At 49.8% G+C, this 15,744-nt stretch overlaps 2 protein-coding genes across 4 annotated transcripts in view; one reads left to right on the forward strand and one right to left on the reverse strand.

Annotated features, from left to right (window-relative positions):
• The window catches only part of LOC122544321 (serine protease 52-like), a 40,164-nt gene extending 34,883 nt beyond the window's left edge, over positions 1-5,281 (reverse strand). Inside the window, exon 1 of the mRNA XM_043683488.1 lies at positions 4,980-5,281. Within this exon, the coding sequence (XP_043539423.1) occupies positions 4,980-4,996 (17 nt within the window). The 5' untranslated portion in view covers positions 4,997-5,281. The remainder of the gene's footprint in view (positions 1-4,979) is intronic.
• The window catches only part of LOC122544322 (leucine-rich repeat-containing protein 55-like), a 30,008-nt gene continuing 19,192 nt past the window's right edge, over positions 4,929-15,744 (forward strand). The window contains exons 1-3 of one of the 3 annotated variants that reach the window (XM_043683489.1): positions 4,932-5,007; positions 5,724-5,801; positions 5,992-6,797. In XM_043683489.1, the coding sequence (XP_043539424.1) occupies positions 6,194-6,797 (604 nt within the window). In that variant the 5' untranslated portion in view covers positions 4,932-5,007; positions 5,724-5,801; positions 5,992-6,193. Of the gene's footprint in view, positions 5,008-5,290; positions 5,802-5,991; positions 6,798-15,744 lie in introns of those variants that run through there. The other 2 variants (XM_043683490.1, XM_043683491.1) reach the window with 2 other exon arrangements.

The following is a 15,744-nucleotide window of genomic DNA, read 5'->3' on the forward strand; positions in this document are numbered from 1 at the left end:
CACACTGACCCACACTGGGGTACACTGACCCACACTGGGGTACACTGACCCACACTGGGGTACACTGACCCACACTGGGGTACACTGACCCACACTGGGGTACACTGACCCACACTGGGGTACACTGACCCACACTGGGGTACACTGACCCACACTGGGGTACACTGACCCACACTGGGAAACACTAACCCACACTGGGGAATATTGACCAGACTGAGGTACACTGACCCACACTGGGGAACACTGACCCACACTGGGGACACATTGACCCACACTGGGGTACACTGACCCACACTGGGGTACACTGACCCACACTGGGAAACACTAACCCACACTGGGGAACATTGACCAGACTGAGGTACACTGACCCACACTGGGGAACACTGATCCACACAGGGGTACACTGACCCACACTGGTGTCACACTGACCCACACTGGGGTACACTGATCCACACTGGGGTACACTGACCCACACTGGGGTACACTGACCCACACTGGGGACACACTGACCCACACTGGGGACACACTGACCCACACTGGGGAACATTGACCAGACTGAGATACACTGACCCACACTGGGGAACACTGGCCCACACTGGGATACACTAACCCACACTGGGGAACATTGACCAGACTAAGGTACACTGACCCACACTGGAGCACACTGACACACACTGGGGACTCAGTGACCCACACTGGGGTATACTGACCCACACTGGGGACACACTGACCCATACTGGAGCGCACTGACACACACACGGGGGACACACTGACCCAAACTGGAGTGCACTGACACACACTGGGGACACACTGACCCACACTGGGGACACACTGACCCACACTGGGGTACACTGACCCACACTGGGGACACACTGACCCACACTGGGGACACACTGACCCACACTGTAGGCACACTGACCCACACTGTGGTGACAGACATACACTAGGGTACACTGACACACACTGGGGAACACTGACACACACTGGGGACACACTGACCCACACTGGGGACACACTGACCTACACTGGGGAACACGAACACTGACCCACACTGGGGACACATTGACCCACACTGGGGTACACTGACCCACACTGGGAAACACTAACCCACACTGGGGAACATTGACCAGACTGAGGTACACTGACCCACACTGGGGAACACTGATCCACACAGAGGTACACTGACCCACACTGGTGACGCACTGACCCACACTGGGGAACACTGACCCACACTGGGGAAAGACTGGGGACACACTGACCCACACTGGGGACACACTGACCCATACTGTGGAACACTGACCCACATCGTGGAACACTGACCCGGACTGGAGTGCACTGACACACACTGGGGACACACTGACCCACACTGGGGACACACTGACCCACACTGGGGACACACTGACCCACACTGTGATGACTAACATACACTGGGATACACTGGCACACACTGGGGAACACTGACCCACACTGGGGAACACTGACCCACACTGGGGTATACTGAGCCAGACTGGAGCGCACTGACACACACTGGGTAACACTGACCCACACTGTGGGCACACTGACCCACACTGTGGTGACTGACATACACTGGGGACACACTGACACACACTGGGGAACACTGACACACACTGGAGACACACTGACCACACTGGGGACACACTGCCCCACACTGTGGTGACTGACATACACTGGGGAACACTGACACACACTGGGGACACGCTGACCCACACTGGGGACACACTGACCCACACTGTGGTGACTGACATACACTGGGGTACACTGACACACACTGGGGAACACTGACACACACTGGGGACACACTGACCCACACTGGGGACACACTGACCCACACTGGGGACACATTGACTCACACTGGGGTACACTGACCCACACTGGGAAACACTAACCCACACTGGGGAACATTGACCAGACTGAGGTACACTGACCCATACTGGGGAACACTGATCCACACAGGGGTACACTGACCCACACTGGTGACACACTGACCCACACTGGGGTACACTGACCCACACTGGGGACACACTGATCCACACTGGGGTACACTGACCCACACAGGGGACACACTGACCCACACTGGGGACACACTGACCCACACTGGGAAACACTAACCCACACTGGGGAACATTGACCAGACTGAGATACACTGACCCACACTGGGGAACACTGACCCACACTGGGATACACTAACCCACACTGGGGAACATTGACCAGACTAAGGTACACTGACCCACACTGGTGACACACTGACCCACACTGGAGCACACTGACACACACTGGGGACACACTGACCCACACTGGGGTATACTGACCCACACTGGGGACACACTGACCCATACTGGAGAGCACTGACACACACGGGGGACACACTGACCCACACTGGGGTATACTGACCCACACTGGGGACACACTGACCCATACTGGAGCGCACTGACACACACGGGGGACACACTGACCCACACTGGAGTGCACTGACACACACTGGGGACACACTGGCCCACACTGGGGACACACTGACCCACACTGGGGTACACTGACCCACACTGGGGAACACTGACCCAAACTGGGAAACACTAACCCACACTGGGAAACATTGACCAGACTGAGGTACACTGACCCACACTGGGGAACACTGACCCACACTGGGATACACTAACCCACACTGGGGAACATTGACCAGACTAAGGTACACTGACCCACACTGGTGACACACTGACCCACACTGGAGCGCACTGACACACACTGGGGACACACTGACCCACACTGGGGTATACTGACCCACACTGGGGACACACTGACCCATACTGGAGCGCAGACACACACGGGGTCACACTGACCCACACTGGAGTGCACTGACACACACTGGGGACACACTGACCCACACTGGGGACACACTGACCCACATTGGGGTACACTGACCCACACTGGGGACACACTGACCCACACTGGGGACACACTGACCCACACTGGGGTACACTGACCCACACTGGAGCACACTAACACACACTGGGGTACACTGACCCATACTGGGGACACACTGACCCATACTGTGGAACGCTGACCCACACTGGTGACCCACTGACCCACACTGTGGACACACTGACCCACACTGGGGACCCACTGACCCACACTGGGGACCCACTGACCCACACTGTGGAATGCTGACCCACACTGGGGTACACTGACCCACACTGGGGTACACTGACCCACACTGGGGTACACTGACCCACACTGGGGAACACTGACCCACACTGTGGACACACTGACCCACACTGGGGTACACTGACCCACACTGGGAAACACTAACCCACACTGGGGAATATTGACCAGACTGAGGTACACTGACCCACACTGGGGAACACTGACCCACACTGGGATACACTAACACACACTGGGGAACATTGACCAGACTAAGGTACACTGACCCACACTGGGGACACACTGACCCACACTGGAGTGCACTGACACACACTGGGGACACACTGACCCACACTGGGGGCACACTGACCCACACTGGGGTACACTGACCCACACTGGGGACACACTGACCCACACTGGGGACACACTGACCCACACTGGAGCACACTAACACACACTGGGGTACACTGACCCATACTGGGGACACACTGACCCATACTGTGGAACGCTGACCCACACTGGTGACCCACTGACCCACACTGTGGACACACTGACCCACACTGGGGACACACTGACCCACACTGGGGACACACTGACCCACACTGGGGACACACTGACCCATACTGTGGATTGCTGACCCACACTGGGAACACACTGACCCATACTGTGGAACGCTAACCCACACTGGTGACCCCACTGACCCACACTGGGGACACACTGACCCACACTGGGGTGACTGACCCACACTGGGGTACACTGATCCACACTGAGGACACACTGACCCATACTGTGGAACACTGACCCACACTGGTGACCCACTGACCCACACTGGGACACACTGACCCACACTGGGATACACTGACCCACACTGGGGACACACTGACCCACACTGGGGGACACTGATCCACACTGGGGACACACTGACCCATACTGTGGAACACTGGCCCACACTGGGGACACACTGACCCATACTGTGGAACACACTGGCCCACACTGGGGACACACTGACCCACACTGGGGACACACTGACCCACACTGGGGGACACACTGACCCACACTGGGGGACACTGATCCACACTGGGGACACACTGACCCACACTGGGGACACACTGACCCACACTGGGGACACAGTCACCCACACTGGCTGCACTGGCTTCCCTTGACTGGTTTATTCTCTCTCAGCGCACGCACTCCCCTGCCGTGTTATACGGCAGTTCTGTCACTGTCGGTGAGTGATTTTAATTCGGTTCCCTTCTCCGTCTGGGCGGCCCTCCGTATTAACGTTGACAGTCTGGTCCGGTCACCTCTCAGCCTCTGGTTAAATGCTGCCATTGACTTGGCCACTTGCAACAACTGCCTTGTCGACTTTGATGCAAAGACCTCTCGCCCCACCACCGGCCTGACCCGCCCTTCAGTCTCCTTGTTCTGTCGTGGTGACTCTTGAGCATTAACCCTGCTTTCCCTCCACAGACCTGCTGAGTTCCTCCAGCGATTTATCAGCCCCATATCTCTCGCCCCATCTGTTTGTCCCTGTCTGGCCTGTCAGTCTATTTCTATATATAACCACATAGAAGCCTGTCTTTGTCTGTTTATACGTGACTCAGTCTATTTATAAGACTGGATCTTGTCCACTCTCACGTACACACAGCCTGTGAATTGGGAAAGTTGCCTGCTACGTTTCGCCACCCAGTGCTACATTTGGTACCCCCCCAACCACTCACCACTCATTCAAATCCCGCAGCTTCTGTTCTCTCGCTCGCACTTCCTGACGGATTTATCACATGCAGCCTTCCCCCAGCACCGTCCGGGGACTACAGACGTACCTAAAACTTTCAAACATTAAGACGTCAGGTAAGACACGAATGTCTATGAAGATTTGTCCTGAGGGTCTCCCAGCAGGGTAAGGGCTGAGGGGTCGGTGGGGAAGGGGGGGCCCAGAAGCGAGGTACCACCCTTTTGATATGTGGGAAAGAGGTGGGTGGGGGTGGTGGTGTGGTTAAACGTGTTTTTAGAAAGATACACCCCCCCTTCCTCATCCCTCTGTCACTGGGAGACAGAGCTTGGGAGAGGACTCTCTCTCTCTCCCCCTTACACACAGACACACACACACACAGACATAGACGCACACACACTCAGACACACACAAACCGGTCTATTGAACGTGGCAGGGAGAAGGGTGGGAGGATTTAGTTCTCGTGAGGAAATTGTCTGATTTCAAGCTACACTTGGTTTTTGGGGATGTGGAGATGTAGAGACGGTTGCTAAGCGACTGCATCACGTCATTAGATGCACTGGGCCCTACAGGAGCAGACAAGAGACAGAGAGAAAGAGAGAGTGGAAATAATTAGGAAAACAGTTTAATTTCACAGTGGGCAGATAAAGCTCCTGATCCTCTCTTGTCTGCACCAGGCGTGGATTTGGTTAATTCTGGGGTGGAAGAGGAGGGGGGGTTGGGGTGGGGTGTATTGGAGGAGAGGAGGCATTCAGTATTCCTTTCAGAGAACAGGGCCTCCACCCTAGGAATATTTTTTCTTGTCTTATATATATATTTCTAAAAAAAAACAAAGACGAGGGAGAGATCTGGGAGCATGAGAGAGCGGACAAAAGAAACCAGCACCGCGTCTGTTCCCCCAGCAGCTACGTCGGTAAGTCGGAGACTCGGCGCGAAATGTCTTTTCCTCTTGCTATTTTTTTTTTGTTTGTTTTTGGCAATAAAACAAGCAAGGTAAACAGCCCAAGTGTGCGAGCCCGCTTCGCCCTCCCCCGCTCTAAGGGTGAGTTTGTGCTCTCTTGTTCGCTCCCAGCCCTCTTTGTGTCGTTATCCTTGTCTTCCAGGTTTCGTGGGAGTGGTCTGTGGGCGAGGGCCATTGTCGAGGGAGAGCCCCACATCCCACTTCGGAGAAAGGGGAATTCTCGGTGAGCTAGGCTTCTCTGAGGTTGGCTCGGGAGACAAAGACGGAGGACCACAGAGAGAGAGAGAGAGAGAGAGATAACGTGGAGGGGGACAAGGAAGGGGAAGTGTCCAGAGGCCAGGATTATGTATGTGAGCTCTTTACTTTTGTTACTTGTGGCTCGAGGACTAGCAAGGAGCTGTCCAGCCCCTTGTAGCTGCTGGAATAAGGTGTCGGACTGCAGCGATAAGGAATTGGTCGCCCCGCCTTTCGGCTTGCCCTTGCACACCACCAACCTCAGCCTGGCTCACAACAAAGTTCTCGCCCTGCCCCCGGGCTACTTCTCCTGCTACACCGACCTGATGGTGCTCGACCTCCGCAACAACTCGCTGACCGAGCTGCCGGCCGGCCTGTTCCGGCCGCTGGTCAAGCTGACCCACCTGGACCTGAGCTACAACAACCTGAGCCGCCTCACCCGGGAGCTGCTGAGGCCGGCCCGCAACTTGGTGCACCTCCTGCTCAGCCACAACCCCGGGCTGTCGGTGATCGCTCCGCGGGCCCTCTCCGGACTGCCGCGCCTCCAGCACCTGGACCTCAGCTTCGACGGCCTGACCGGGGTCAGCCAGGACCTGCTGGACGGCCTGCCCGCCACCGTCTCCGTGCGCCTGGCCGGCAACCCTTGGCTGTGCGGCTGCTCCATGGAACCCCTCCTCAAATGGGTGGCCAGGAATCTCCACCAGTGCAACTCCGGTGAGTTGGGGGGCGAGGGGGGTGGGGTTCATCACCGAGTTGCCTTAAACAAAAAAACGCGGGACCGACCCCACCACAACATGGGACCTGGTCAACTCTGTCCACAGCCGGTGGCCCGGCGTCGACCCCAGTTTGCTGCCAGATGAGAGAGAGAGTTTTGTGAGCTCTTCGACTAGGGCAGGCAGCACGGGGCTCCCCCACCCCCAACAAGTGCCTGCCTCACGGGGGAGCTTGTTTCAATAGAGGTGGCCTGATACAAGTTCATAAAGTAATGAGGGGGGTAGATAGAGTAGCTGTCTTTTCCATAGGATGGGGGATTTCAGGACTAGGGGGCACATTTTTCAGGTGAGAGGGAGAGGGATTTTTAAAAAAAGACACCAGGGGCAACTCTTTTACACAGAGAGTGGTTGGTGTATGGAATGAACTTCCAGCGGAAGTGGTGGATGAGAGCACAGTTACAACATTTTAAAGGATGGATACATGAAAAGGAAAGGTTTGGAGGGATATGGGATAGGAGCAGGCAGGAGGGACTAGGTTAGTTTGCAATTATGCTCAGCATGTACAGGTTGGACCTGTTTCTATGCTGTTTGACTCTGAATAGGAAAGGTTTGGAGGGATATGGGGTAGGAGCAGGCAGGTGGGACTAGGTTAGTTTGCAATTATGCTCGGCATGTACAGGTTGGACCTGTTTCTATACTGTTTGACTCTGAATAGGAAAGGTTTGGAGGGATATGGGGGTAGGAGCAGGCAGGTGGGACTAGTTCAGTTTGAGATTATGCTCGGCATGGACAGGTTGGACCTATCTCCATGCTGTATGATTCTATAATAGGAGCAGCGGCCAGTCATTTAACCTTGTGAACTTGCACGTGCATTCCTAGAAATCATGAGTCTGCCATTCTGCCCTTTGAGAAAGTGAGAACCGCAGATGCTGGAGATCAGAGTGTGGCACTGGAAAAGCACAGTAGGTCAGGCAGCACCAAGGAGCAGGAGAATCGATGTTTCAGTCAAAAGCCCTTCACCAGGAATGATGAAGGGCTTTTGCCCAAAACGTTAATTCTCCTGCTCCTGGGATGCTGCCTGACCTGCTGTGCGTTTCCAGCACCACACTGTCCATTCTGCCCTTTGAGCCTGCTCCACCATTCAATATGACCATCCAAGGCATTTCCTGCTCCCACTTAGAGTCGTAGAATTGTACAGCATGGAAACAATCCTTCGGTCCAACTCATCTGTAGCAGGGCCACAGGGAAAGTAGAGAGGACATAAATTAATTGGATAATCTTAACAAAGCTGTAACAGCAGACGTGTAGTGGGCTGAATGACTGCTTTCTGATTTGAGTGTTTCCATGATTCCACCTAAGGTCACCTGTGTCATAGAGCTGTACAGCACGGAAACAGAGCCTTTGGTCCAACTGATCCATGCTGACCAGATATCATCAATTAATCTAGTCCCATTTGTCAACATTTGGTCAGTATCCCTCTAAAAACCCTTCCTATTCATATACCTATCCAGCTGCCTTTTAAATGTTGTCATTGTACCAGCCTCCCCCACTTCCTCTGGCAGCTCATTCCATACATGCACCACCCTCTGTGTGAAAAAGTTGCCCCTTCGATCCCTTTTAAATCTTTCCTCTCTCACCTTATACTAATATTTAGTTTTTGACTCCCCTAGCCTGGGGTAAAGACTTTGGCTATTCACCCTGTTCGTGCCCCTCATGATTTTATAAACCTCTAAAAGGTCACCCCTCAGCCTTTGACACTCCTGGGAAATTAACCCCAGCCTATTCAGCCTTTCTCTATAGCTCAGAGTCTTCAACCCTGGCAACATCCTTGTAAATCTTTTCTACACACTTACAAGTTTCACAATATCTTTGCTCCCCTTTACCCTTTGATCCCTTTGGGCCTGAAAATGATATCTAACTTCAACAGGAAGGATGTTGATTAAGATAATTGGTGAAAAAGACAAATTTGACATGAGGTAATGTTTTATCACTTGACATAGTGAGTTCTTGTCCCACCTGAAGGGAGCAGACTCAATCCAACTTTTGGGAGGGAATTAGATTAATACTTTGAAAAGGAAAATAAAATATAAATGGTAGGGGTATGAGGAAAGTAGAAATGACAGGAATCAATTGGATTATTTTAACACCGCTGTAGATATGTGTGGAATGAACTTCCAGAGGAAGTAGTGCAGGCAGGTACACTACAATTATTAATAGATATTCAGATAAGTAGGTGAATAGGAAAGGATTGGAAGAATATGTGCCAAAACTGGGCACATGAGACTAGTTTAATTTGGGATTATGGTTGGCATGGACTGGTTGGACCAAAGGATCTGTTTCCATGCTTTATGTATTATAGAGATACAGAGTTATGTAACACGGAAACAGACCCTTCAGTCCAACTCATCCATACCAACCAGATACCCTAAATTAATCTAGTCGCATTTGCCAGCATTTGGCCCATATCCCTCTACACCCTTCCTATTCAAGTAGCTATCCAGATGCCTTTTAAATGTTATCATTGTACCAGCCTCCACCACTTCCTCCAGCAGCTCATTCCATGCACACACCACCTTCTGTGTGAAAAAAGTTTCCCCTTAGGTGTCTTTTAAATCTTGCCCCTCTCACCCTAAATCTATGCCCTCCAGTTTTGGACCCCCCCACCCTGGGAAAAGGACCTTCGGTGTTCACCCTATCCATGCCCCTTGTGATTTTATAAACCTCTAGAAGATCAGCCCTCAGCCTCCAATACTCCAGGGAAAATAACCCCATCCTTTTCAGCCTCTCCATATAGCTCAAGGCCTCCAAACTTGGCAACATCCTTGTAAATCTTTTCTGCACCCTTTCAAGTTTAATAACATCTTTCTTATAGCAAGGAGATCAGAACTGAAACCAGTATTCCAAAAGTGGCCTAACAAATGTTCTGTACAGCAGTAACATGGCCTCCCAACTGCTATACTCAATGCACCAGTCAATAATGGCAAGTGTACCAAACACCTTCATCACTAGCCTGTCTACCTGCAATTCCACCTTCAAGGAGGTGATGTTCTTTTTAAAAACAATTATGGAATTTCACGGTTCCATAATCCCTTATGGGTGGTACAGTGGCTCAGTGGTTAGCACTGCTGCCTCACAGTATCATGGACCTGGGTTCGATTCCAGCCTCAATGACTGTCTGTGTGGAGTTTACACATTCTCACTGCATCTGTGTGAGTTTCCTCCAGGTGTTCCAATTTCCTCCTACAATCCAAAGATGTGCAGGTTAGGTGATTTGGCCAAGCTAAATTGCCCCATAGTGCCCAGGGATGTGTGGGTTAGGTGCATTAGTCAGGGTAAATGTAGAGAAACAGGGTAGGGGGATGTGTCTGGGTGGATTACTCTTCGAGTGTCATTGTGGATTTGTTTCCACATTGTAGCGGATTCTATGAAATAATTAGAATTCATATTGTATTGAGTTCCGCCAGCACAGAAATAGGTCACTACAGGTCAATATTTACTGGCCACATTTGCCACTCTCTTCCCCTCGTACTGACTTTGAGTGGTGGGGCCATGTGGAGTACAAATTATTCTGGAGGACTCAAGGGAAACTGTAGCACAGAATTGGAACAAGAGATAGCTATTGAAGTTCTTTGGTCTTGCACTCATCAGGACAGAATGGCAAGAATGCCAACTCTTGAACAACAATTTATACTTCATGGGAAGAGGGTGTCAACAGATTGGCATTTTCATGGAGAATGCACCAGGGAACAGTAATGGACAAATTTCAGTTCAAAGCAGGCAAGTTGTCTCTTGTTTATAGAAATATAGAAAATAGGTGCAGGAGCTGGCTATTCAGCCCTTCGAGCCTGTAGCACTAGTCAATATGATCATGGCTGATCATGCAATTTCAGTATCCCAGTCCTGCTTTCTCTCCACCCCCCTTGGTCCCTTTAGCTGTAAGAGCTATATTCAGCTCCCTCATGAATATATCTAATGAACTGGTTCCAATAGCTTCCTGTGGGAGAGAATTCCACAGGTTCCCAACTCTCTGAGGGAAGAAATTCTTCCTCATCTCCGTTCTGAATGGCTTCTCCCTTATTCTTAGACTGTTAGCCCTAGTTATGGATGCCCCCTACATTGGGAACATTCTTCCTGCATCCAGCCTGTCTGGTCCCATCAGGATTTTATATGTTTCTATGAGATCCCCTCTCATTCTTCTAAATTCTGGCAAACACAAGCCTAGCCGATCCAGTCTTTCCTTATATGTCAGTCCTGCCATTCTGGGAATCAGTCTGGTGAACCTTCGCTGGACTCCCTCAATAGCAAGAATGTCCTTCCTCAGACTAGGAGACCAAACCTGCACACAATATTCAAGGTGTGGCCTCACCAAAGCCCTTTATATAAATATAGCAAGTCATCCCTACTTTGATACACCAATCATCTCACTATGAAGGAGAGCATGCCATTAGCTTTCTTCACCACCTGCTGCGCCTGCATGCCAACCGTCAGTGACCGCTCCACCATGACTCCAGGGTATCGTTGCACCTCACCTTTTCCTAAACTGCCACCAATCAGATAACAATCTGCCTTCCTGGTTTTGCCACCAAAGTCAATACCCTCCATTTATCCACATTATTATCAAGGATTTTCAATGGGTAAATACGCCAGGCTGCTCCCCCCACTCCAAGCTTTCATTCAGCTGCTGTCTGTCAAGGACAGGGTGTGTGAAGATTGGTGGTTTCTGGTATGTTGTCAGCCAGCTATGCTGCAATCAGCTTAAGTGGCAGTACCTCTACCAATCTGGGTCCACTTGCCCAACCAATCGCTGCCCCTTTTCTCATGTGGACTACATTGCTGCCCCTTTTGAGGTTTGGCATTCTTGCCATCAGGACGATTTAAAAAAAGCCCCAACAGCATGACTTCAGCAACAGTTAGGAATCGAGATAAGTCAATGAGGGAGACAGTTATATAAAGCAACATTGACAGGATTGGATTTAATCAGAATGAATGGATGCATTCCATTTGCATGAGGTGCTCAAAATAGTGCTTAGTGGAATTTTTGGTTTGTTGTTGACAGGGCATCAAGGCATTGATAGTTGCCATGTGAAATAGGAGCGTGGTGTAATGGTAGTGTTGTAGTGGACTAGTAAGAGGGGGACATGGCTTCAAATTCCACCAGTGCAGATGGTGGAGTTTGAATTCAATTTGGAATTAAAATTGGACCAAATGGTGACTATCTCACCGTCAAACCCATCTAGCTGACCGAGCCACAGATACAAGGGCAAGCTAGCTTTTGGTAAACTGAGAAGGGGATAGATGCAACTCATCACCCAACCTGTTTATGTTTAGCGTCCAAACTGTTGAAGACTTGACTTGCCAGACCGAAGTGTCAGGGTCAGGATCCACCTAACCTCCAGCTTGTATCTTGAAGTTATTCGAGCAAGTGGGGGAGATTCTGCGTCTGAAATCAAAGGGCTCTGCCAAGATTAAGAACAGACAGTTCTGCAGCCTGAAGTTTTCTCAATCCACCTATAAATACATGTGTTTATCTCACGGCCCAGACATCTGAGAGAATGTGTGACTGAGTGACAGAAGATTATTTTTGGAAGCAGCCAGATGTTTTGCATTTCTTTCCATTGCTGGATTCTTGTCATCTGGTGTAATTTCAATTCCCACTATCTGTCTCTGTCTATCTTCAGCTGCCTATTTCTCTCTGTCTCTTTCATTCTGTCTGTCTCTTTCATTTTGTCTGTCTCCCTCTGTCTGCTTCTCTTGGTCTCTTTCCCTCACCCTGTCCTTCTCTGTCTATGTTTGTCTGACATACTTGCTCTCCATTCCTCTCTTTGTTGAAAATGTGTTGCTGGAAAGGCGCAGCAGGTCAGGCAGCATCGAAGGAACAGGAGAATCGACGTTTCGGGTATAAGCCCTTCTTCAGGAATCTTCGGGCTTATGCGCTTTTCCAGCAACACATTTTCAGCTCTGATCTCCAGCATCTGCAGTCCTCAATTTCTCTCTTTGTGTCTCTCACCTGTTCTTTCTCATTTTGCCCATCTGTCTCTTTCCCTCTCTGTTCTTTCATTCTGACTCTGTCTCTCTGTCTCTGTGTCTGTCTCTGTTTCTTTCTCCCTGTCTCTGTTTCTTTCTCCCTGTCTCTGTTTCTTCCAGAGCTCAGAGCTCATTCCCCAGCATCCCTGTGGCTGCTTTGACTTTCCATCTCTAGTAAAACTCGCGGTTCCTCATTGTCCTTCTCTCTTTTTCTCTCTCTCTGTCTGTCTCTTTCACTCTGTCTCTCTCTCTGACTCACACTGCCAATCTCTCTGTTCCCTGCTTCTCTCAGTGTAGCCAATTCTCTCTGCCTCAATCTCTTGATATTTCTTTCTCTGTCTTTTACTTTGTGTCTATCTCTCACTTTCTATCTGCCTCACTTTACCATTCTTGCCCTTCTATCTCAGTCATTATCTTCACCTCACTGTACTTTCCTCTCCATATCTCTCTTTCTTTCTGTCAGTTTCTATTTTCTCTCTCTTCAAGCATCTGTTTCTCTCTCTTTCTCCATTTCCTCTGAGCTTCTCAATGCACCCTTCACTCTTTCTCTCCCTCTGCTACTTTCTGTATGTCCCTGTCCATTTCTCACTGTCTCACTTTCTCCCGCACACGTAAAATGTATGAGCTATACTCATATGAATATTCAAAGATAGAACTTTGACCCACATAGGTTGGAAATACTTACATTTATTTTTGTGTTGACAATCCAGTTTGATAGTCCCCAGCTTCTGTTATAATCTCCTGTTCTGTAGTGGATGCACTGACCCCAATAGTTTCCTGTAATTGACCTTAATTAAGACGGAGTAACTGTGCAAAGATCATTAATCTCTCAGTAGTGGGGTTATGACACAGAAGAAAATGAGGACAGTATAACTTAATTGCGGGTACTGGGTGTGAATATTCCCAGTTTAAGGGGTGGGGGAATGGACAGAACTGAATTGTACTGCTAGTCATAGATTGTTGCTGAACAATGGGAGCCAACTATGCAATGAACATATAGGGTTAAGAATTAGTTAGTAACTGTCTTCAGGTTGTCAATGGGCGAAGGTGCAGGCCTCAGAATTCAGGATATTATTTAATTGGAGAGAGTGCAGAAAAGATTGACAAGGGTGTTACAGCAATTGGAGGGCTTGAGTTATAAGGAGATGCTGGGACTTTTCTCCCTGGAGTGTAGGGGGTTGAGGGCTGACCTTAAAGGTTTATAAAAATCATAAGGGGCATGGATAGGGTGAATGGTAAAGGTCTTTTCCCCCTGAGTAGGGGAGCCTGAAACTAGAGGACATGGCTTTAAGGTGGGGAGGGAAAGATTTAAAAGGGACATAAAGGGCAATTTTTTCACACAGAGGGTGGTTCATAAGTGTAATGAATGCCAGAGGAAGTGGTAGCTGCAGGAACAATTACATTTAAAAGACATTTGGATAGGTACATGAATAGGAAAGGTTTAGAAGGATGTGGACCAAACACAGGCAAATGGGACTAATATGGTCAGAGTGGATGAATTGGGCCCAAGGGTCTGTTTCCATGCTGTATGACTCTATGACTCTATTGACTGAAGGACTGGTCATGTCTTTGACCAGAGACTGCTACCTTGATCCAACTATTTCCTCAAGGTGGGGCTAACTCCGCAAGGGGAAGACTATCTCCTTGCTTTGAGGTACCTCCATGGGATGAGGCCTTTGAAATGAAATTCCGACCTTTTGATGATGCAATTCCCCTCCAACTGAGGCAGTTCGATTGAGATTAGAGTCATAGAGCTGTACAGCACAGAAACAGACCCTTTGGTCTAACTCATCCATGCTGACCAGAAATCCTAAATCAAAAGAATCCCATTTGTCAGCACTTGGCCCATATCCCTCAAAACCCTTCCTATTGATGTACTATCCAGATGCCTTTAAATACTGTAATTGTACCAGCCTCCACCACTTATTCTGATAGCTCATTCCATATACAGACAGACTCTGCGTGAAAAAGCTACTCCTTATGTCCCTTCTAAATCTTTACCCTGTCACCCTAAACCTGTGCCCCCTAGTTCTGGACTTCCCTATGCCAGGGGAAAGACCTTGTCTACTCATCTTGTCCATGCCCCTCATGAATTTATAAACCTCTTTAAGGTCACCCCTCAGCATCCCATGCCTCAGGGAAAACAGCCGCAGCCTATTTAGCCTCTCCCTATAGCTCAAACCCTCCAACCCTGGCAACATCCTTGTAAATCTTTCTCAACCCTTTCAAGATTCACAACATCCTTCCTGTCGGAGAGAGGCCAGAATTGCACACAATATTCCAAATGTAGCCTAACCAATGTCCTGTACAGCTGCAACATGACCTCCCAACTCATACACTCCATACTCTGACCAATAAAGGAAAACAGACTGACGTCTGTGAAGTTAAAGGATTTCCCTGAGGGTTGGAAGTGATGACTTGAGAAAGCATGACCTTTTGAGATGGTCCAGCACCATCGGAGATAGGACCTCGCTATTTGTGGTGGTACCTCATTGGTTGAGGTGATACTCACCATCTGAGGTTGTATCTCACTCTTTGAGCTTGTACATCACTGTCTGGGGGTGGCAGCCCATGGTCTGAGATGGCACATAATTATCTGAGGTGGTACATCACAGCATATGATCTTTTGCAGTTTCAGGCAAAATCCAAGCAGAAGCCCTTGGGATTGAACTGAACCCTCTGTTGATGCCCACTCTCCCCCTACCAATTCCCCCATCCTACCCTCTCCATTCCCTCAAATCTCGGTAGGCGCTGCGAAGAATGGGATGACCTTGAGGGCATTGCGGAGGCAATATAAAGCCAAAATAAAGTATTGAGCCACAGCCAGTTCTCAAAAAGAAATATTTGAGGGCCTGCTACTGAGATCAAGTCAAACAGTAGCCCAGTGCTTGAGAGAAGCCTGCATTAATCAACGAGAGAATGTA

The sequence above is a fragment of the Chiloscyllium plagiosum genome, chromosome 48 (assembly GCF_004010195.1).
Source record: "Chiloscyllium plagiosum isolate BGI_BamShark_2017 chromosome 48, ASM401019v2, whole genome shotgun sequence".
In the NCBI taxonomy this organism is placed as follows: domain Eukaryota; kingdom Metazoa; phylum Chordata; class Chondrichthyes; order Orectolobiformes; family Hemiscylliidae; genus Chiloscyllium; species Chiloscyllium plagiosum.